The sequence below is a fragment of the Pristiophorus japonicus genome, chromosome 7 (genome assembly GCF_044704955.1).
Source record: "Pristiophorus japonicus isolate sPriJap1 chromosome 7, sPriJap1.hap1, whole genome shotgun sequence".
NCBI classification, from domain to species: Eukaryota; Metazoa; Chordata; class Chondrichthyes; family Pristiophoridae; genus Pristiophorus; species Pristiophorus japonicus.
The window spans coordinates 10,527,674-10,549,819 of NC_091983.1; the positions used below are offsets into that span (position 1 = coordinate 10,527,674).

General features: G+C 55.9%; 1 protein-coding gene across 3 annotated transcripts in view; it reads left to right on the forward strand.

The window, feature by feature from the left end:
- Positions 1–21,324, forward strand: part of ddx43 (DEAD (Asp-Glu-Ala-Asp) box polypeptide 43) — a 91,429-nt gene extending 70,105 nt beyond the window's left edge. For all 3 annotated transcript variants that reach the window (XM_070884777.1, XM_070884778.1, XM_070884779.1), the window contains 3 exons: positions 5,187–5,274; positions 6,738–6,875; positions 20,980–21,324. In XM_070884777.1, the coding sequence (XP_070740878.1) occupies positions 5,187–5,274; positions 6,738–6,875; positions 20,980–20,988 (235 nt within the window). In that variant the 3' untranslated portion in view covers positions 20,989–21,324. The remainder of the gene's footprint in view (positions 1–5,186; positions 5,275–6,737; positions 6,876–20,979) is intronic.
- Positions 21,325–22,146: the final 822 nt, after the last annotated feature.

Below are 22,146 nucleotides of genomic sequence, written 5' to 3' on the forward strand. Positions count from 1 at the left end.
GCACCCTCCCTTCATCCCCCCTCGCGCCATCCCTTCGTCCCCCCCCCCTCACGCACTCCCTTCGTTCCCCCCCCCTCGCGCCCCCCCTTCATCCCCCTCCTCGCGCCCTCCCTTGGTCCCCCCCCCTCGCGCCCTCCCTTGGTCCTCGCGCCCTCCCTTCGTTCCCCCCCCCTCCTTCCCCAACCCCCCTCGCACCCTCCCTTCGTTCCCCCCCCCTCGCGCCCCCCCCTCCTTCATCCCCCTCCTCGCGCCCTCCCTTCGTTCCCCCCCTCCTTCCCCCCCCCTCGCGCCCTCCCTTCGTCCCCCCCTCGCCCTCCCTTCGTCCCCCCCTCGACCTCCCTTCGTCCCCCCCCTCGACCTCCCTTCGTCGTCCCCCCTCGCGCTGTCCCTTCGTCCCCACCCCTCGCGCCCCCCCTTCGTCCCCCCCCCCTCGCGCTCCCTTCGCCCTCCCCTCGCGCCCCCCCCTCGCGCCCCCCCTTCGTCCCCCCCCCCTCGCGCCCCCCTTCGTCCCCCCCCTCGCGCTCCCTTCGTGTCCCCCCCTCGCGCCCTCCCTTTGTCCCCCCTCGCGCCCCCCTTCGTCCCCCCCCCTCGCGCCCCCCCTTCGTCCCCCCCTCGCGCCCCCCCTTCGTCCCCCCCCTCGCGCCCCCCCTTCGTCCCCCCTCGCGCCCCCCCTTCGTCCCCCCCCTCGCGCCCCCCTTCGTCCCCCCCCTCGCGCCCCCCTTCGTCCCCCCCCCTCGCGCCCCCCCTTCGTCCCCCCCTTCGTCCCCCCCTCGCGCCCCCCTTCGTCCCCCCCTCGCGCCCCCCCTTCGCCCCATCCCTCGCGCCCCCCATTCGTCCCCCCCCTCGCGCCCCCCTTCGTCCCCCCCCTCGCGTCCCCCTCGTCCCCCCCCTCGCGCTCCCTTCGTCCCCCCCCTCGCGCCCTCCCTTTGTCCCCCCTCGCGCCCCCCCTCGCCCCTGCCCCCCCTTCGTCCCCCCCTCGCGCCCCCCCTTCGTCCCCCCCTCGCGCTCCCTTCGTCCCCCCCCTCGCGCCCTCCCTTCGTCCCCCCCCCTCGCCCCCCCTTCGTCCCCCCCTCGCGCTCCCTTCGTCCCCCCCTCGCGCTCCCTTCGTCCCCCCCCTCGCGCCCCCCCTTCGTCCCCCCCTCGCGCCCCCCCTTCGTCCCCCCCCTCGCGCTCCCTTCGTCCCCCCCCTCGCGCTCCCTTCGTCCCCCCCTCGCGCCCTCCCTTCGTCCCCCCCCTCGCGCTCCCTTCGTCCCCCCCTCGCGCTCCCTTCGTCCCCCCCCTCGCGCCCTCCCTTCGTCCCCCCCTCGCGCTCCCTTCGTCCCCCCCCTCGCGCTCCCTTCGTCCCCCCCTCGCGCTCCCTTCGTCCCCCCCCTCGCGCTCCCTTCGTCCCCCCCCTCGCGCCCCCCCTTCGTCCCCCCCTCGCGCTCCCTTCGTCCCCCCCCTCGCGCTCCCTTCGTCCCCCCCCTCGCGCTCCCTTCGTCCCCCCCCTCGCGCCCCCCCTTCGTCCCCCCCCTCGCGCTCCCTTCGTCCCCCCCCTCGCGCTCCCTTCGTCCCCCCCCTCGCGCCCTCCCTTTGTCCCCCTTCGTCCCCCCCCTCGCGCTCCCTTCGTCCCCCCCCTCGCGCCCTCCCTTCGTCCCCCCCCCTCGCGCCCTCCCTTTGTCCCCCCTCGCGCCCCCCCTTCGCCCCCCCCTCGCGCTCCCTTCGTCCCCCCCCCTCGCGCCCCCCCTTCGTCCCCCCCCTCGCGCTCCCTTCTTCCCCCCCCTCGCGCCCTCCCTTCGTCCCCCCCCCTCGCGCCCTCCCTTTGTCCCCCCTCGCGCCCTCCCTTCGTCCCCCCCCTCGCGCTCCCTTCGTCCCCCCCCCCCTCGCGCCCCCCCTTCGTCCCCCCCCTCGCGCTCCCTTCGTCCCCCCCCCTCGCGCCCCCCGTTCGTCCCCCCCCCTCGCGCCCCCCCTTCGTCCCCCCCCTCGCGCTCCCTTCGTCCCCCCCCCTCGCGCCCCCCCTTCGCCCCCCCCCTCGCGCTCCCTTCGTCCCCCCCCCTCGCGCCCCCCCTTCGTCCCCCCCCCTCGCGCCCCCCCTTCGTCCCCCCCCTCGCGCTCCCTTCGTCCCCCCCCTCGCGCCCTCCCTTTGTCCCCCCTCGCGCCCCCACTTCGTCCCCCCCCCTCGCGCTCCCTTCGTCCCCCCCCCTCGCGCTCCCTTCGTCCCCCCCCTCGCGCCCCCCCTTCGCCCCCCCCTCGCGCTCCCTTCGTCCCCCCCCCTCGCGCCCCCCCTTCGTCCCCCCCCTCACGCTCCCTTCGTCCCCCCCCTCGCGCTCCCTTCGTCCCCCCCCTCGCGCTCCCTTCGTCCCCCCCCTCGCGCTCCCTTCGTCCCCCCCCTCGCGCTCCCTTCGTTCCCCCCCTCGCGCTCCCTTCGTTCCCCCCCCTCGCGCCCTCCCTTTGTCCCCCCTCGCGCCCCCCCTTCGTCCTCCCCCTCGCGCTCCCTTCGTCCCCCCCCCTCGCCCTCCCTTCGTCCCCCCCCTCGCACCCCCCCTTCGTCCCCCCCCTCGCGCTCCCTTCGTCCCCCCCCTCGCGCCCTCCCTTTGTCCCCCCTCGCGCCCCCCCTTCGTCCCCCCCTTCGTCCCCCCCCTCGCGCTCCCTTCGTCCCCCCCCTCGCGCTCCCTTCGTCCCCCCCTCCCTCGCGCTCCCTTCGTCCCCCCCCTCGCCCCCCCTTCGTCCCCCCCCTCGCGCTCCCTTCGTCCCCCCCCTCGCGCTCCCTTCGTCCCCCCCCTCGCGCCCCCCACCCTCGCGCCCCCCCTTCGTCCCCCCCCTCGCGCCCCCCCTTCGTCCCCCCCCTCGCGCCCCCCCTTCGTCCCCCCCCTCGCGCCCCCCCTTCGTCCCCCCCCTCGCGCTCCCTTCGTCCCCCCCCTCGCGCCCTCCCTTTGTCCCCCCTCGCGCCCCCCCTTCGTCCCCCCCCTCGCGCTCCCTTCGTCCCCCCCCCTCGCCCTCCCTTCGTCCCCCCCCCTCGCCCTCCCTTCGTCCCCCCCCCTCGCGCCCCCCCTTCGTCCCCCCCCCTCGCGCTCCCTTCGTCCCCCCCCCTGGCCCTCCCTTCGTCCCCCCCCCTCGCACCCCCCCTTCGTCCCCCCCCTCGCGCTCCCTTCGTCCCCCCCCTCGCGCCCTCCCTTTGTCCCCCCTCGCGCCCCCCCTTCGTCCCCCCCCTCGCCCCCCCTTCGTCCCCCCCCTCGCGCTCCCTTCGTCCCCCCCCTCGCGCTCCCTTCGTCCCCCCCTCCCTCGCGCTCCCTTCGTCCCCCCCCTCGCCCCCCCTTCGTCCCCCCCCTCGCGCTCCCTTCGTCCCCCCCCTCGCGCTCCCTTCGTCCCCCCCTCCCTCGCGCTCCCTTCGTCCCCCCCCTCGCACCCCCCACCCTCGCGCCCCCCCTTCGTCCCCCCCCTCGCGCCCCCCCTTCGTCCCCCCCCTCGCGCCCCCCCTTCGTCCCCCCCCCTCGCGCCCCCCCTTCGTCCCCCCCCTCGCGCCCTCCCTTCGTCCCCCCCCTCGCGCCCTCCCTTCGTCCCCCCCCCTCGCGCCCTCCCTTCGTCCCCCACCCTCGCGCCCTCCCTTCGTTCCCCCCCCTCACGCTCTCACTTCGTCACCCCCCTCGCGCCCCCCCTTCGCCCCCCCCCTTCGTCCCCCCCGCGACCTCCCTTTGTCCCCCCCCCTCGCGCCCTCCCTTCGTCACCCCCCTCACGCCCCCCCTTCGTCCCCCCCCCTCACGCCCTCCCTTCGTCCCCCCCCCCTCACGCCCCCCCTTCGTCCCCCCCCCTCACGCCCCCCCCTTCGTCCCCCCCCCCTCACGCCCTCCCTTCGTCCCCCCCCCCCCCCGCGCCCTCCCTTCGTCCCCCCCCCGCGCCCTCCCTTCGTCCCCCCCCCACGCCCTCCCTTCGTCCCCCCCCCCGCGCCCTCCCTTCGTCCCCCCCCCCCGCGCCCTCCCTTCGTCCCCCCCCCCTCACGCCCTCTCTTCGTCCCCCCCCCCCTCACGCCCTCTCTTCGTCCCCCCCCCCTCACGCCCTCCCTTCGTCCCCCCCCCCGCGCCCTCTCTTCGTCCCCCCCCCTCACGCCCTCCCTTCGTCCCCCCCCCCACGCCCTCCCTTCGTCCCCCCCCCCCGCGCCCTCCCTTCGTCCCCCCCCCCTCATGCCCTCTCTTCGTCCCCCCCCCCCTCACGCCCTCTCTTCGTCCCCCCCCCTCACGCCCTCCCTTCGTTCCCCCCCCCGCGCCCTCTCTTCGTCCCCCCCCCTCACGCCCTCCCTTCGTCCCCCCCCCCACGCCCTCCCTTCGTCCCCCCCCCCCGCGCCCTCCCTTCGTCCCCCCCCCCCGCGCCCTCCCTTCGTTCCCCCCCTCCGCGCCCTCCCTTCGTCCCCCCCCCCCTCACGCCCTCCCTTCGTCCCCCCCCCCTTCATCCCCCCCCCCTCACGCCCTCCCTTCGTCCCCCCCCCCTCACGCCCTCCCTTCGTCCCCCCCCCCCTCACGCCCTCCCTTCGTCCCCCCCCCCTTCGTCCCCCCCCCCACGCCCTCCCTTCGTCCCCCCCCCTTCGTCCCCCCCCCCACGCCCTCCCTTCGTCCCCCCCCCCGCGCCCTCCCTTCGTCCCCCCCCCCTCACGCCCTCCCTTCGTCCCCCCCCCCTTCGTCCCCCCCCACGCGCCCTCCCTTCGTTCCCCCTCCCTTCGTCCCCCCCCCCCCGCGCCCTCCCTTCGTTCCCCCCCCCTTCGCCCCCCCCCGCGCCCTCCCTTCGTCCCCCCCCCCTTCGTCCCCCCCCCCCGCGCCCTCCCTTCGTCCCCCCCCTCGCGCCGCCCTTCATTCCCCCCCCCTCGCGCCCTCCCTTCGTCCCCCTCCCTTGCGCCTCTCTTCGTCCCCCCCACCCTCCTTTCGTTGTTTCCCCCCCCCCCCTTGTGATCTCCCTTCGTCCCGTTCCCCCCTCCCCCCCCCCGCCCCCGCCCCTCTCTCAGTTTTGCCGATTGACATAATCTATATTTCACTTTAGTGAGATCTGAGAATTTAGGCAGTTTTGAAATTGCTCGTCTCCAACTGATCTGTAAAACTGAGCATCAGCGAGCTGTGTGAGCCGTTCCCAGCCAGCAGCTCTCATTCCCTGCTCATTGCTTTCTTCCAACGACCCATTCTCCCTGTGATATCCCAGTTTAAACGTGCTGTGTTCTCTTTCAGTCGCTCAGGATCGGCTGTAACCCTCGTCACAAGGGGTGATTGGAGAGTTGCTGCGGAGTTAATTACAATTCTGGAACGAGCGTGTCAGGTAAGTGCCAGTGATTCTGCTAACTCTGCTCTGGTTTAACAGTCCATGTGAAGGAGCAGGTAGAGAGACTGTAATCAGATGTAGGCTGAATGAAGAGTCGGGGCGAAATGGTATACTAACTTCGGTACTGAAAAGATTAAAAGGGAGATTTTGATGTGTGGTGTTGCTGGCACAGCTTGAGGGCATCATGTATCCCAGTCCCTGTGAAATGACCAGTGGAGATACCTTCAGCTGGGACTATGCTATTCCCCAACAATGCAGTAACTGAAAATCACCCCTGAAGTCGATGACTCCGTCAAGAAATAAATAAATCAGCTTTGTTCAGTCAAGATGATCTGAATCTGCCTGTCACTGGGTGTTCGTGTACCCAGACACACACATTGATCCAGTGTCACTGGGTGTTCGTGTACCCAGACACACACACTGATCCAGTGTCACTGGGTGTTCGTGTACCCAGACACACACACACATGGATCGAGTGTCACTGGGTGTTCGTGTACCCAGACACACACATTGATCCAGTGTCACTGGGTGTTCGTGTACCCAGACACACACACATGGATCCAGTGTCACTGGGTGTTCGTGTACCCAGACACACACATGGATCCAGTGTCACTGGGTGTTCGTGTACCCAGACACACACATGGATCCAGTGTCACTGGGTGTTCGTGTACCCAGACACACACACATGGATCGAGTGTCACTGGGTGTTCGTGTACCCAGGCACACATATTGATCCAGTGTCACTGGATGTTCGTGTAACTGGACACACATTGATCCAGTGTCACTGGGTGTTCGTGTAACTGGACACACATTGATCCAGTATCACTGGGTGTTCGTGTATCCAGACACACACGCTGATCCAGTGTCACTGGGTGTTCGTGTAACTGGACACACATGGATCCAGTGTCACTGGGTGTTCGTGTACCCAGACACAAATGCACATCTGAAAGATTGAATAGGATCTTTTGAGAGAAGGCTGAAGGGTTACCTGATAAAGCTCTTTAAAATGATGAACGTGTTTGATAGTGCAGAGAATATGTTTCCACTTGTGGAGGAGACCAAAACTAGGGGCCGTAAATAGTCACTAATAAATCCAGTAAGCAATTCAGGAGAAACTTCTTTACCATGAGAGTGGTGAGAATGTGGAACTCGCTACCACAGGGAATAATTGAGGCGAATAGCATAGATTAAGGGAAAGGCAGATCAGTACATGGGGGAGAAAGGAATAGGAGGATATGCTGATAGGGTGAGATGAAGTAAGGTGGGGAGGAGGCTCGAGTAAGGTGGGGAGGAGGCTCGTGTGGAGCATAAAATGCAGCATAGACCCTTTGGGCCAACTGACCTGTATCTATACTGTACATTCAATGTAATTCTATGTCCATCTGCAGTTTTATTGCTCCATCCCTATAATGGGGTTCGGTTGTGTAACTGTTAACATGATGTTGTCGCTTCACGTGCAGCCTGTTCCCGAAGAGCTTGTGACGATGGCAAAAAGATATGAGCAAAACAAAATGAAGAAGGATTATGAGCGGGAGCTCGCTGCCTCTCATGGGGAAGGGCGCAGAGATCGTGGGCAAGGCAGAAGGGGCTGGAACAAAGTAAGATTTGGAAACCTTCTTACACAATTTAATCTGATCTGTATTAAATTGTATCCATGGCAAATCATAAATCTGAGCATTTCTTGATTAAATGTTTAATGCTCTTTCTTCAATAAGCAGTAGTCTTGGTCGGCAACTAAATTACTGCAGTACAAACAGTGCTGGGTCTGATGGTGGCATTTGTACTCTAGAGGAAAGCAACAAGATAAACTGTAGGGTACACATGCAGATTTCAAGCTCAAACCATCCCTGCAGAGAAAGTACTTTCTCAACAGTGGAATCTGCAGCTGCATTGGACAATAAGCTCTATAAGAACATAAGAAATAGGAGCAGGAGTAGGCCATCTGGCCCCTCGAGCCTACTCCGCCATTTAATAAGATCATGGCTGATCTGATCATGGACTCGGCTCCACTTTCCTGCCTGCTCCCCATAACCCTTTACTCCCTTATCACTCAAAAACCTGTCTTATCTCTACCTTAAATATATTCAATGACCCAACCTCCACAGCTCTCGGGCAGAGAATTCCATAGATTTATAACCCTCTGAGAGAAGAAATGTCTCCTCATCACAGTTTTAAATGGGTGGCCCTTATTCTGAGACTATGTCCCCTAGTTTTAGTTTCCCCTATGAGTGGAAATATCCTCTTTGCATCCACCTTGTCGAGCCCCCTCATTATCTTATATGTTTCAATAAGATCACCTCATTCTTCTGAACTCCAATGAGTATAGGCCCAACCTACTCAACCTATCTTCACAAGTCAACCCCCTCATCTCCTGACTCAACCTAGAGAGCTTCTCTGAACAGCCTCCAATGCAAGTATATCCTTCCTTAAATACGGAAACCAGGTGTGGCCTCACCAATACCCTATACAGTTGTAGCAGGACTTCTCTGCTTTTATACCATGATCTTATTGAATGGCGGAGCAGGCTCGAGGGGCTGTCTGGCCTACTCCTGTTCCTATTTCTTATATTCCTTATACTCCACCCCCCTTGCAATAAAGACCAACATTCCATTTGCCTTCCTGATTACTTGCTGTACCTCCATACTAACATTTTGTGTTTCATGCACAAGGACCCCCAGATCTCTCTGTACTACAGCACTTCGCAATTTTTCTCCATTTAAATTATAATTTGCTTTTCTATTATTTCTGCCAAAGTGGATAACCTCACATTTTCTCACATTATACTCCCATCTGCCAAATGTTTGCCCACTCACTTAGCCTGTCTATATCCCTTTGCAGATTGTTTGTGTCCTCCTCACAATTTGCTTTTCCACCAATCTTTGTATTATCAGCAAACTTGGCTACATTACACTCGGTCCCTTCATCCAAGTCATTAATATAGATTGTAAATAGTTGAGGACCCAGCACCTGTTATGTATGGGGAAAGAGTCAGACCGAACACTGTGAGCTCAAAGTAAAGTGTGACATTAGTCTTTTATTGCAGGTCTCCAGAGTGCCTCTCCAGCCTGTGAGGCCTCCTTAAGTACCTGTGCTCCCAAGGGATTATGGGATCCTTGGGACTCCAGGGGATGAGTCCTCTGGTGGCTGTACAAAGTATATACAAGTTTACATATATAATAACACTACCCCCCCCCCCCCCCCACCCAAAGTCAACAGTATAACTATTTACAATGTGAGTCAATTTGGGGACCTTCTTTCCCTGGTTGATCGTCTCGGTGTGAAAGCTGGTATTGGTGAACCGTCTGTTGGGCCCTCGCTGGTGCAGCTGGCCTTGCTGGGCTGCCTGGTGTGGTGAGTCCTGCTGGGCTGCTGCGGGTGATGGGTTCTGTTTCATGGCCAACCGCAGTGTCGGTTGCCACTGGTGTGTGTGTGTTTCAGGGGGGGGGTTAAAGAAGGTAGGATCCAAAGTGGGTTGCTCAGGATAGTCCGTGAATCTGAGTTTGATTTGTCCAAGTGTTTCCGGTGAATGAGTCCATTTGAAAGTTTGACCCGAAACACCCTGTTCCCCTCTTTGGCCACAACAATGCCGGGAAGCCACTTGGGACCTTGTCCATAATTCAATACAAATACAGGATCATTGATTTCAATCTCGCGGGACACATTTGCGCTATCATGGTATGTGCTTTGTTGAAGCCGCCTGCTCTCTACCTGTTCATGTAGATCAGGGTGAACTAACAAGAGCCTTGTCTTAAGAGCCCTTTTCATGAGCAGTTCAGCAGGTGGAATCCCAGTGAGTGAGTAGGGTCTTGTGCGGTAACTAAGCAGGACTCTGGATAGGCGAGTCTGCAGTGAGCCTTCAGTTATCCTCTTCAAACCCTGCTTGATAGTTTGCACTGCTCTCTGCCTGACCATTGGATGCTGGTTTGAACGGGGCAGATGTGACATGTTTGATCCCGTTACGGGTCATGAATTCTTTGAACTCAGCACTGGTAAAACATGGCCCGTTGTCGCTCATAAGGACATCGGGTAGACCGTGTGTGGCAAACATGGCCCGCAGGCTTTCAGTGGTGGCAGCAGACGTGTTTGCCAACATTATCTCACATTCAATCCATTTGGAGTACGCATCTACAACCACAAGGAACATTTTACCCAAGAACGGGCCTGCATAGTTGACATGGACCCTAGACCACGGTTTGGAGGGCCAAGACCATAAACTTAGTGGTGCTTCCCTGGGTGCATGACTTAACTGTGAGCATGTGTTACATCTGTGCACGCAGGACTCTAAATCCGCATCGATACCAGGCCACCATACGTGGGATCTGGCTATCGCTTTCATCATTATGATGCCTGGAGGTCACTGATGAAGGTGTCTCTGCCCTTCTTGGGAACCACTACCCGATTTCCCCACAGAAGGCAGTCTGCCTGAATGGACATTTCATCTTTGCGCCGCTGGAACAGCTTTATCTCTTCCTGCATTTCCACTGGGACACTGGACCAGCTCCCGTGAAGCACAGTTTTTAACTAGGGACAGTAAGGGGTCCTGGCTCATCCAGGTTTTAATCTGCCAGGCTGTGACGGGTGATTGCTCACTCGCGAATGCTTCCATAACCATGACTAAATCTGTGGGCTGCGCCATTTCCACACCCGTGGTGGGCAATGGCAGCCTACTGAGAGCATCGGCACAGTTTACTGTGCCTGCCCTGTGGCGGATGGCGTAGTTGTATGTGGACAACGTGAGCGCCCATCTCTGGATGCGGGCCGATGCATTAGTATTTATCCCCTTACTCTCGGAAAACAGGGATATCAGTGGCTTATGGTCAGTTTCCAATTCAAATTTTAGCCCAAACAGATATTGATGCAATTTTTTTCCCCATAGACACATGCTAACGCTTCTTTTTCAATCATGCTGGAGGCTCTCTCAGCCTTGGACAGACTCCTGGATGCATAAGCAACCGGTTGCAATTTCCCAAAATCATTAGCTTGTTGCAATACGACGACGCATCACATGTTAATACCAAACACTTACATGGATCATATAACACACGCAATTTGTTGAGCATAACAATTTTCTAGCTTTTACAAAGGCATTTCTTGGCTTTTGCCCCATACCCATTCGTCTCCTTTACGCAGTAAGGCGTGCAGTAGTCCTAACAGTGTGCTGAGACCCGGTAAGAAATTACCAAAATAGTTTAGGAGTCCTAGAAACGACCGCAGCTCCGTCACGTTCTGTGGCCTTGGTGCGTTCTCAATTGCCTCCGTCTTTGAATCGGCGGGCCTGATGCCGTCCACCGCGGTTCTTCTCCCCAAGAACTCCACTTCAGGCGCTAGGAAACGCACTTCGAGCATTTTAACCTGAGCCCCATGCAGAGCAGTCGACTAAAAACCTCCTCCAGGTTCTGCAGATGCTCACTTGTGTCCCGACCTGTAACCAAGATGTCGTCCTGGAAGACCACCTTGCCCGGGACCGACTTCAGTAAGTTTTCCATGTTTCTCTGGAATTCGATCAGTGGCGGCGATATTCCAAACGGGCCACTGTTATAAATGAAGAGACCTTTGTGCGTGTTGATGCAGGTGAAGGCCTTCAATGATTCCTCCGGTTCCTGTGTCATGTAGGCCGAGGTCAAGTCCAGCTTCGTGAACATCTTTCCTCCCGCCAGCGTAGCAAAAAGGTCGTCGGCATTTGGTAGTGGGTATTGGTCCTGCAGGGAGAAACAATTGCTAGTTACTTTATAATCACCACAGATTCTGATGGTGCCGTCTCACTTGAGGACAGGAACGATCGGACTGGCCCACTCATTAATTCGATCAGTGAAATGATGCCCTCTCTTTGCAGCCGGTCTAGCTTGATCTCTACCCTTTCTCTCATTATGTACGGTACTGTTCTCGCCTTGGATGGGTTGCGCTCCCGGAATTAGTTGCTTCTTGGAGTTTCCCAATGCCTGGTTCGAACAGCAAAGGGGACTTGTTTACGACGTGGGCTCACGAAGTGTCATCAGCGGACGAGAGCGCTCTGACGTCGTCCCAGTTCCAGCGTATCTTTCCCAGCCAGCTCCTGCCGAGCAGCGTGGGACCATCGCCCGGTACCACCCAAGTGGTAACTTGTGCACCGCTCCATTGTAGGAGACTTTTACAGTAGCACTGCCGATTATGGGAATCAGTTCCTTTGTGTAAGTTCTCAGTTTTGTGTGAATTGGAGTCAGGACTGGCCTTGAGATCTTGCTGCAGCACAATTTATCGAAAGTCTTTTTGCTCATAATGGACTGGCTCGTGCCCGTGTCCAGCTCCATTGACACCGGGAATCCATTTAGTTCAACCTTCAGCATTATTTGTGGTGAATGTGTGCATGCCATATACCTCTGCCTCCTCGGTCTGAGGCTCTGGTTCGTTGTGATCCGCCGTGGATCTGCCTCCTCTGCAACATGGTGGTTTGCAGGATTTGCAGCTCGCCTGCACATACGTTGGAGGTGTCTCATTGTTCCACAACCCTTGCAAACGTACCCTTTGAACCGGCATGAATGGAAACGATGATCACCCCCAACAAGGTGTTAATGGCCTTGCATTCATCACACTTGATTGGAACCTCTGAGACATCTGCGGACATGCAGCTGCAGACATGTGGGGCCTGTCCTGTCCATTGCGATTCGAAAACAACATCACTTTGTTCACAATACTTGTAGCAGCACTCGTATGCTGAGAGATTTGCTTAGTATTGTCACTGGCAATGAACGCCTGGGCTATCGCTATGGCCTTACTCAAGGTTGGGGTCTCTACAGTCAAAGGTTTGCGAAGTATCATTTCATGGCCAATGCCAAGTACGAAAAAGTCTCTGACCATGTGCTCCAAATATCCTTCAAATTCGCAATGTCCTGCAAGGTGTCTTAGCTCAGCGAGATAACTCGCCACTTCCTGGCCTTCAGACTTTTTGTAGGTGTAGAACCGGTACCCCTCCATCAGAACGCTTTCCTTCGGGTTCAGATGTTCCCGGACCAGTGTGCACAAATCATCATACGATCTCTCTGTGGGTTTCGCTGGAGCAAGCAGATTTTTCATGAGGCCATACGTTGGTGCCCCGCAGACGGTGAGGAGAATCGCCCTTCGTTTGGCGGCGTTCGCTTCTCCTTCCAGCTCGTTGGCCACGAAGTATTGGTCAAGTCGCTCCACGAAGGTTTCCCAATCACCTCCCTCAGAAAACTTCTCTAGGATGCCCATTGTTCTCTGCATCGTTGCAGTGGGGTTCGTTATCTGTATCTCGTCGCCAGTTGTTACGCATGAATAAAGAATCTGACTGGGTACTGTGAGCTCAAAGTAAAGCGTGACCGTAGTCTTTTATTACAGGTCTCCAGAGTGCCTCTCCAGCCTGTGAGGCCTCCTTAAGTACCTGTGCTCCCAAGGGATTATGGGATCCCTTGGGACTCCAGGGGATGAGCCCTTTGGTGGCTGTACAAAGTATATACAAGTTTACATATATAACAGCACCGATCCATGCAGCACTCCACTAGTCACTTTGCCTACCAGAAAATGACCCATTTATCCCGATGCTCTGTTTTCTGTTAGTTAGCCAATCCTCTATCCATGCTAATATATTACCCCCAACCCCGTGCGGTAACCTCTTATGTGGCACCTTATCAAATGCCTTCTGGAAATCCAAATATACCACATCCACTGGTTCCCCCTTATCCACCTTGCTCGTTACATCCTCAAAAAAACTCCAGCAAATTTGTCAAACATGATTTCCCTTTCATAAAACCATGCTGACTCTGCTTGATTGAATTATGGTTTTCCAAATGTCTCGCTACTGCTTCCTTAATAATGGACTCCAGCATTATCCCAACGACAGATGTTCGGCTAACTGGTCTATAGTGTCCTGTTTAATTCTAGATTCCCCCACGAGGAGAAATATCCTCTCTGCCTTTACCCTGTCAAGCCCCCTCAAAATCTTATACGTTTCAATAAGATCACCTATGAGTCTTCTAAACTTGTACTGTTTGTTTTTATATTTCTTGCTAGTTTGCTCTCATAAACTATCTTCTCTCACTTTATCATTTTTTATGTCATCCTTTGCTGGTTTCTAAAAATTTCCCAATCCTCTGGCCTTCCACTATTCTTTGCAACATTGTATGCCTTTGTTTTCAATTTTATACCATCCTTTACTTCCTTAGTTAGCCAGGGATGGTTCACCCTTCCCCAGAGTATTTCTTTCTCACTGGACTATATCGTTGCTGAGAGTTATGAGATATCTCCTTAAATGTATGTCACTGCTTATCTACCGTCTTACCCTTTAATCTATTTTCCCAGTCCACTTTAACCAGCTCTGCCTTCATACCTTGGTAATTGGCTTTATTTAAGTTCAGAACACTAGATTTGAGACCTAGCTTTCTCACCCTCAAACTGAATTTGAAATTCTACCATGCTATGATCACTCTTCCCAAGAGGATACTTCACTATGAGATTATTAATTAATCCAGACTCATTACACATTACCGGATCTAAAATAGTCTGCTCCCTGGCTTTTATTTGATCTTTATCCTGTTCAAAATCATTTATTCTTCTGTCAAACTTAGCTTCAGCCCCCCATTTTTAAAATGAGCAGTATTGGTGAAATATTTCAGCTCGTGCTAAGCTGAAGGAAACATTCTGCTTAATCTCCAGGTTGTTCATATGTTTAACACTATAACCCATACTATAGTTCTCACAGCTCTGAGGGGGTTATATTAAAGGTGTGGGATCATGACTAGTTTGCATCACTATCCCAGGGCAAAGTTAATCTCTCAGATCACAGACAGGCAGTCGTGAGCAGGGGTGAGGGAGGGGGGAATTACCTTCCGCCCATTTTGTGGCGAATAATTTAAATTGTTTGGTGAATTAACGCCCTAATTGATGGGGTGCGGAATAGAGGGAACTTACCCCCTTTTCTTGTGAAAAATTCTTGGGGCAGTGTTTAGGGCGGAAGCGAGTCGGGAGCAGGGCTGAAGGCGGGCAGTGTCATCAGCGCCATGCTGAGCACGTCAGCGTGATGCTTAGCTGCGTTCCTACCCTTCACTTAAAGCGGAGGGACGCTTCGAGGCCTACTTGCTGCCCACTGGGCCACGAGGGAGGGCTTCGGCTGGGCCAGGGGGCTGGCACCCAAGAGGGGATACCAGACCACGTGTTGGCAGCCCGGCCGAACCCGTGGCCACCATTGTCGGACCGATCACGTAGTTGGCCGACAATTAAAATAAAATGCCGGCCATGGCGGTGTGACATCCCCTTTAAGGGCGGACACGATGCCCAGCCACTGGCAGGTTCCCGCCGTGCAAAGCTGTCGGGGGCACTGATGAGCGGTGGAACAATTTTTTGAGGGCAATGTCACTTCCGGGCACAGGAGCGGGGCGGTCATAGAAACATAGAAAATAGGTGCAGGAGTAGGCCATTCGAGCCTGCACCACCATTCAATAAGATCATGGCTGATCATTCCCTCAGTACCCCTTTCATGCTTTCCCTCCATACCCCTTGATCCCTTTAGCCGTAAGGGCCATATCTAACTCCCTCTTGAATATATCCAATGAACTGGCATCAACAACTCTCTGCGGCAGGGAATTCCACAGGTTAACAACTCTGAGTGAAGAAGTTTCTCCTCATCTCAGTCCTAAATGGTCTACCCCTTATCCTAAGACTATGTCCACTGGTTCTGGACTTCCCCAACATCGGGAGCATTCTTCCCGCATCTAACTTGTCTAGTCCCGTTAGAATCTTACACGTTTCTATGAGATCCCCTCTCACCCTTCTAAACTCCAGTGAATAAAGGCCGAGTCTCTCCTCATATGACAGTCCAGCCATCCCTGGAATCAGTCTGGTGAACCTTCGCTGCACTCCCTCAATAGCAAGAACGTCCTTCCTCAGATTAGGAGACCAAAACTGAACACACTATTCCAGGTGAGGACTCACTAAGGCCCTGTACAACTGCAGTAAGACCTCCCTGCTCCTGTACTCAAATCTCCTAGCTATGAAGGCCAACATACCATTTGCCTTCTTCACCGCCTGCTGTACCTGCATGTCCACTTTCAGTGACTGATGAACCATGACACCCAGGTCTCGTTGCACCTCCCCTTTTCCTAACCTGCCGCCATTCAGATAATATTCTGCCTTCGTGTTTTTGCCCCCAAAATGTATAACCTCACATTTATCCACATTATACTGCATCTGCCATGCATTTGCCCACTCACCTAACCTGTCCAAGTCACCCTGCAGCCTATGAGCGTCCTCCTCACAGCTCACACCGCCACCCAGTTTAGTGTCATCCGCAAACTTGGAGATATTACACTCAATTCCTTCATCTAAATCGTTAATGTATATTGTAAAGAGCTGGGGTCCCAGCACTGAACCCTGCGGCACTCCACTAGTCACTGCCTGCCATTCTGAAAAGGACCCGTTTATCCCGACTCTCTGCTTCCTGTCTGCCAACCAGTTCTCTATCCACGTCAGTACATTACCCCCAATACCATGCGTTTTGATTTTGCACACCAATCTCTTGTGCGGGACCTTCTCAAAAGCCTTTTGAAAGTCCAAATACACCACATCCACTGGTTCTCCCTTGTCCAGTTACATCCTCAAAAAATTCCAGAAGATTCATCAAGCATGATTTCCTTTTTATAAATCCATGCTGACTTGGACCGATCCTGTCACTGCTTTCCAAATGCGCTGCTGTTTCATCCTTAATGATTGATTCCAACATTTTCCCCACTACTGATGTCAGGCTAACTGGTCTGTAATTACCCGTTTTCTCTCTCCCTCCTTTTTTTAAAAAGTGGTGTTACATTAGCTACCCTCCAGTCCATAGGAACTGATCCCGAGTCGATAGACTGTTGGAAAATGATAACCAATGCATCCACTATTTCTAGGGCCACTTCCGTAAGTACTCTGGGATGCAGACTATCAGGCCCCGGGGATTTATCGGCCTTCAATCCCATCAATTTCCCTAACACAATTTCCCACCTAATAAGGATATCCTTCAGTTCCTCCTTCTCACTAGACACACTGTCCCCTAGTACATTCGGAATGTTATTTGTGTCTTCCTTCGTGAAGACAGAACCGAAGTATTTATTCAGTTGGCCTGCCATTTTTATAAATTCATCTGAATCCGACTGCAAGAGACCTACATTTGTCTTCACTAATCTTTTTCTCTTCACATATTTATAAAAACTTTTGCACTCACTTTTTATGTTCCCGGCAAGCTTCCTCTCGTACTCTATTTTCCCCCTCTTAATTAAACCCTTTGTCCTCCTCTCTTGAATTCTAAATTTCTCCCAGTCCTCAGGTTTGTTGCTTTTTCTGGCCAATTTATATGCCTCTTCCTTGGATTTAACACTATCCTTAATTTCCCTTGTTAGCCACGGTTGAGCCACCTTCCCCGTTTTATTTTTACTCCAGACAGGGATGTACAATTGCTGAAGTTCATCCATGTGATCTTTAAATGTTTGCCATTGCTTATCCACCGCCAACCATATTAGTATCCTTTGCCAGTCTATTCTAGCTAATTCACGCCGTCGATGTTCCCTTTCCTTAAGTTCAGGACCCTAGTCTCTGAATTAACTGTGTCACTCTCCATCTTAATAAAGAATTCTACCATATTATGGTCACTCTTATCCAACTGAACTCACACAACAAGATTGCTAATTAGTCCCTTCTCATTACACATCACCCAGTCTAGGATGGCCAGCTCTCTAGTTGGTTCCTCGACATACTGGTCAAGAAATCCATCCCTAATACACTCCAGGAAATCCTCCTTCACCGCATTGCTACCAGTTTGGTTAGCCCAATCAATATGTAGATTAAAGTCGCCCATGATAACTGCTGTACCTTTATTGCACATATCCCTTATTTCTTGTTTGATGCCCTCCCCAATCTCACTACTACGGTTCGATGGTCTGTACACAACTCCCACTAACGTTTTCTGCCCTTTGGTATTCTGCAGCTCCGCCCATACCGATTCCACATCATCCAGGCTAATGTCGCTCCTTACAATTGCATTAATTTGCTCTTTAACCAGCAACGCCACCCCGCCTCCTTTTCCTCTCTGTCTATCCTTCCCAAATGTTGAATACCCCTGGATGTTGAGTTCCCAGCCTTGGTCACCCTGGAGCCATGTCACTGTGATGCCAATTACATCATATCTGTTAACTGCTGTCCGCGCAGTTAATTTGTCCACCTTGTTCCGAATACTCCTGAGGCACAGATCCTTCAGGCTTGTCTTTTTAACACATTTTGCCCCGTTAGAATTTTTCTGTAATGTGACCCTTTTTTTTGCCTTGGGTTTCTCTGCCCTCCACTTTTACTGTTCTCCTTTCTATCTTTTGCTTCTGCCTCCATTTTATTTCCCTCTGTCTCCCTGCATAGGTTCCCATCCCCCTGCCATGTTAGTTTAACTCCTCCCCAACAGCACTAGCAAACACTCCCCCTAGGACATTGGTTCCGGTCCTGCCCAGATGCAGACCATCCGGTTCTGCGCCTCAAAAAATCAATAGGGCAATGACCAGATCGTCGGAGAGTCCGCCCCGACTGAACGGAAACTCTTTGAGGCAGTAACTGCTCCCACAAAAAAGGGCAACTTCAGCCCTGGGGTGTTCTAGTTGGAGTTATTTTTCTAGTTTGTGCCCAGTGATGATTTGAGGAAGCTGTGAACTAACGTTACTGGTCTCCCAGACATTGCTCATTCCACTTACAAAGTAGGGCACCACCCCCTCTACCTCACTTCCCCCCCCCCCCCCACCCCCAACCACACCCTGAAGAAATGGGTTTTAAAAACATCTCTATATAAATTGGTGTGGCGGCAATGCAATGGTGCATGAGCGTGTGGTGCTGAATGATCAGACAAACTTTCTCTCATTCCTTCCGCTGAGTTTCCAATCTCAGCTGGGCGGGTCCCACGGGGAGGGAGTGGGGTCTCCAGGTCCCACGGGGAGGGAGTGGGGTCCCACGGGGAGGGAGTGGGGTCTCTAGGTCCCACGGGGAGGGAGTGGGGTCCCACGGGGTGGGAGTGGTGTCTCCGGGTCCCACGGGGAGGGAGTGGGGTCTCCAGGTCCCACGGGGAGGAAGTGGGGTCTCCAGGTCCCACGGAGAGGGAGTGGGGTCTCCAGGTCCCACGGGGATGGAGTGGGGTCTCCGGCTCCCACGGGGAGGGAGTGGGGTCTCCAGGTCCCACGGGGAGGGAGTGGGGTCTCCAGGTCCCACGGGGAGGGAGTGGGGTCTCCGGGTCCCACGGGGAGGGAGTGGGGTCTCCAGGTCCCACGGGGAGGGAGTGGTGTCTCCGGGTCCCACGGGGAGGGAGTGGTGATTCCAGGTCCCACGGGGAGGGAGTGGGGACTCCAGGTCCCACGGGGAGGGAGTGGGGTCTCCAGGTCCCACGGGGAGGGAGTGGGGTCCCACGGGGAGGGAGTGGTGTCTCCGGGTCCCACGGGGAGGGAGTGGGGTCTCCAGGTCCCACAGGGAGGGAGTGGGGACTCCAGGTCCCACGGGGAGGGAGTGGGGTCTCCAGGTCCCACGGGGAGGGAGTGGGGTCTCCAGGTCCCACGAGGAGAGAGTGGGGTCTCCAGGTCCCACGGGAAGGGAGTGGGGTCCCACGGGGAGGGAGTGGGGTTTCCAGTTCCCACGGGGAGGGAGTGGGGTCTCCAAGTCCCACGGGGAGAGAATGGTGTATCTGGGTCCCATGGGGAGGGATCGGGGTCCCACGGGGAGGGATTGGGGTATCTGGGTCCCACGGGGAGGTAGTGGGGTCCCACGGGGAGGGAGTGGGGTATCTGGGTCCCACGGGGAGGGAGTGGGGTATCTGGGTCCCACGGGGAGGGAGTGGGGTCTCTGGGTCCCACGGGGAGGGAGTGGGGTATCCGGGGCCCACGGGGAGGGAGTGGGGTATCCGGGTCCCACGGGGAGGGAGTGGGGTATCCGGGTCCCACGGGGAGGGAGTGGGGTCTCCGGGTCCCACGGGGAGGGAGTGGGGTCTCCGGGTCCCACGGGGAGGGAGTGGGGTCTCCGGGTCCCACGGGGAGGGAGTGGGGTCTCCGGGTCCCACGGGGAGGGAGTGGGGTCTCCGGGTCCCACGGGGAGGGAGTGGGGTCTCCGGGTCCCACGGGGAGGGAGTGGGGTCTCCGGGTCCCACGGGGAGGGAGTGGGGTCTCCGGGTCCCACGGGGAGGGAGTGGGGTCTCCGGGTCCCACGGGGAGGGAGTGGGGTCTCCGGGTCCCACGGGGAGGGAGTGGGGTCTCCGGGTCCCACGGGGAGGGAGTGGGGTCTCCGGGTCCCACGGGGAGGGAGTGGGGTCTCCGGGTCCCACGGGGAGGGAGTGGGGTCTCTGGGTCCCACGGGGAGGGAGTGGGGTATCTGGGTCCCACAGGGAGGACTGGGTCTCCAGCTTGCATTGGGAGAGGTCCAGATTGGGCTGATAGTGGAAACAAATATTAGAGGGACACATCGAAACATAGAAAATAGGTGCAGGAGTAGGCCATTCGGTCCTTCAAGCCTGCACCACCATTCAATAAGTTCATGGCTGTTCATTCCCTCAGTACCCCTTTCCTGCTTGCTCCCCATACCCCTTGATCCCTTTAGCCGCAAGGGCCATATCTAACTCCCTCTTGAATATATCCAATGAACTGGCATCAACAACTCTCTGTGGTAGATAATTCCACAGGTCAACAACTCTCTGAGTGAAGAAGTTTCTCCCCATCTCAGTCCTAAATGGCTTACTCCTTATCCTAAGACTGTGTCCCCTAGTTCTGGACTTTCCCAACATCGGGAATATTCTTCCTGCATCTAACCTGTCCAGTCCCGTTAAAATTTTATGTTTCTATGAGATCCCCTCTCATCCTTCTAAACTCCAGTGAATACAGGCCCAGTCGATCCAGTCTCTCCTCATATATCAGTCCAGTCATCCCAGGAATCAGTCTGGTGAACCTTCGCTTCACTCCCTCAATAGCAAGAATGTCCTTCCTCAGATTAGGAGAACAAAACTGAACACAATATTCCAGGTGAGGCCTCACCAAGGCACTGTACAACTGCAGTAAGACCTCCCTGCTCCTATACTCAAATCCACTAGCTATGAAGGCCAACATGCCATTTGCTGCCTTCACCGCATGCCTGTATGCCAACTTTCAATGACTGATGAACCATGACACCCAGGTCTCGTTGCACCTCCCCTTTTCCTAATCTGTCACCATTCAGATAATATTCTGCCTTCGTGTTTTTGCCCCAAAGTGGATAACCTCACATTTATCCACATTATACTGCATCTGCCACGCATTTGCCCACTCACCTAACCTGTCCAAGTCATCCTGCAGCCTCTTAGCATCCTCCTCACAGCTCACACCGCCACCCAGCTTAGTGTCATCTGCAAACTTAGAGATATTACACTCAATTCCTTCATCTAAATCATTGATGTATATTGTAAATAGCTGGGGTCCCAGCACTGAGCCCTGCGGCACTCCACTAGTCACTGCCTGCCATTCTGAAAAGGACCCGTTTATCCCGACGCTCTGCTTCCTGTCTGCCAACCAGTTCTCCATCCATGTCAGTACATTACCCCCAATATACACATCCTTAAAGAATTGTTTTCATTCAAAGTAGCCTCAAATGACCCTTGAACATTAAAATTAAGAGATTAAGCAAAAGGAGTGTTAATTGTTTTAAATGGTACAGCCGAACGATTGGGTAATTTACATGTTTATATCTTTGCAGAGAATCTGAAGCAATGCGTCCCACATCCTGCTGTCATTTCTGTCACGGTAAAAACAGCACAGCAAAGTGTGAGTTCCTGCACAGGCTCTATCCCGACGTACTTGGCCACTCGACCTTCCTGCACCCTTCACTGTTTGGAAGCTGAAAGGAATGTTCTTTGAGCAATTGCTTTTTTCTTTTTTGTAAAGGGAATGTTATTTTGTACTGAGGCAGTGTTTTTGTGGAAGGTCGGTGGTTCCACACGGTGGCTGGGACAGCGGCAGTGTGTGCTGCCCCTGGGTGTTCCACTTTCTGCACATTGTATTGTATCTTTTATTGCAAGATAAATAAACATGCTTAAATGTCCCTGTCTGAGTATGTCGTCGTCGTCGTCGTCATCATCATCATAGGCAGTCCCTCGATATCGAGGAAGACTTGCTTCCACTCTAAAACTGAGTTCTTAGGTGACTGAACAGTCCAATATGGGAATTACAGTCTCTGTCACAGCTGGGGCAGACAGTGGTTAAAGGAAAGGGTGGGTGGAGAGTCTGGTTTGCCGCACGCTCCTTCCGCTGCCTGCGCTTGGTTTCTGCATGCTCTCGGCGGCGAGACTCGAGGTGCTCAGCGCCCTCCCGGATGCTCTTCCTCCACTTAGGGCGCTCTTTGGCCAGGGATTCCCAGGTGTCAGTGGGGATGTTGCATTTTATCAAGGAGGCTTTGAGGGTGTCCTTGTAATGTTTCCTCTGCCCATCTGGGGCTCGCTTGCTGTGTAGGAGTTCCGAGTAGCGCGCTTGCTTTGGGAGTCTTGCGCCGGGCATGCGGACAATGTGACCTGCCCAGCGGAGCTGATCAAGTGTGGTCAGTGCTTCAACGCTGGGGATGTTAGAAACCTAGAAAATAGGTGCAGGAGTAGGCCATTCGGCCCTTCGAGCCTGCACCGCCATTCAATGAGTTCATGGCTGAACATGCAACTTCAGAACCCCATTCCTGCTTTCTCGCCATACCCCTTGATCCCCCTAGTAGTAAGGACTACATCTAACTCCTTTTTGAATATATTTAGTGAATTGGCCTCAACAACTTCCTGTGGTAGAGAATTCCACAGGTTCACCCCTCTCTGGGTGAAGAAGATTCTCCTCATCTCGGTCCTAAATGGCTTACCCCTTATTCATAGACTCTGTCCCCTGGTTC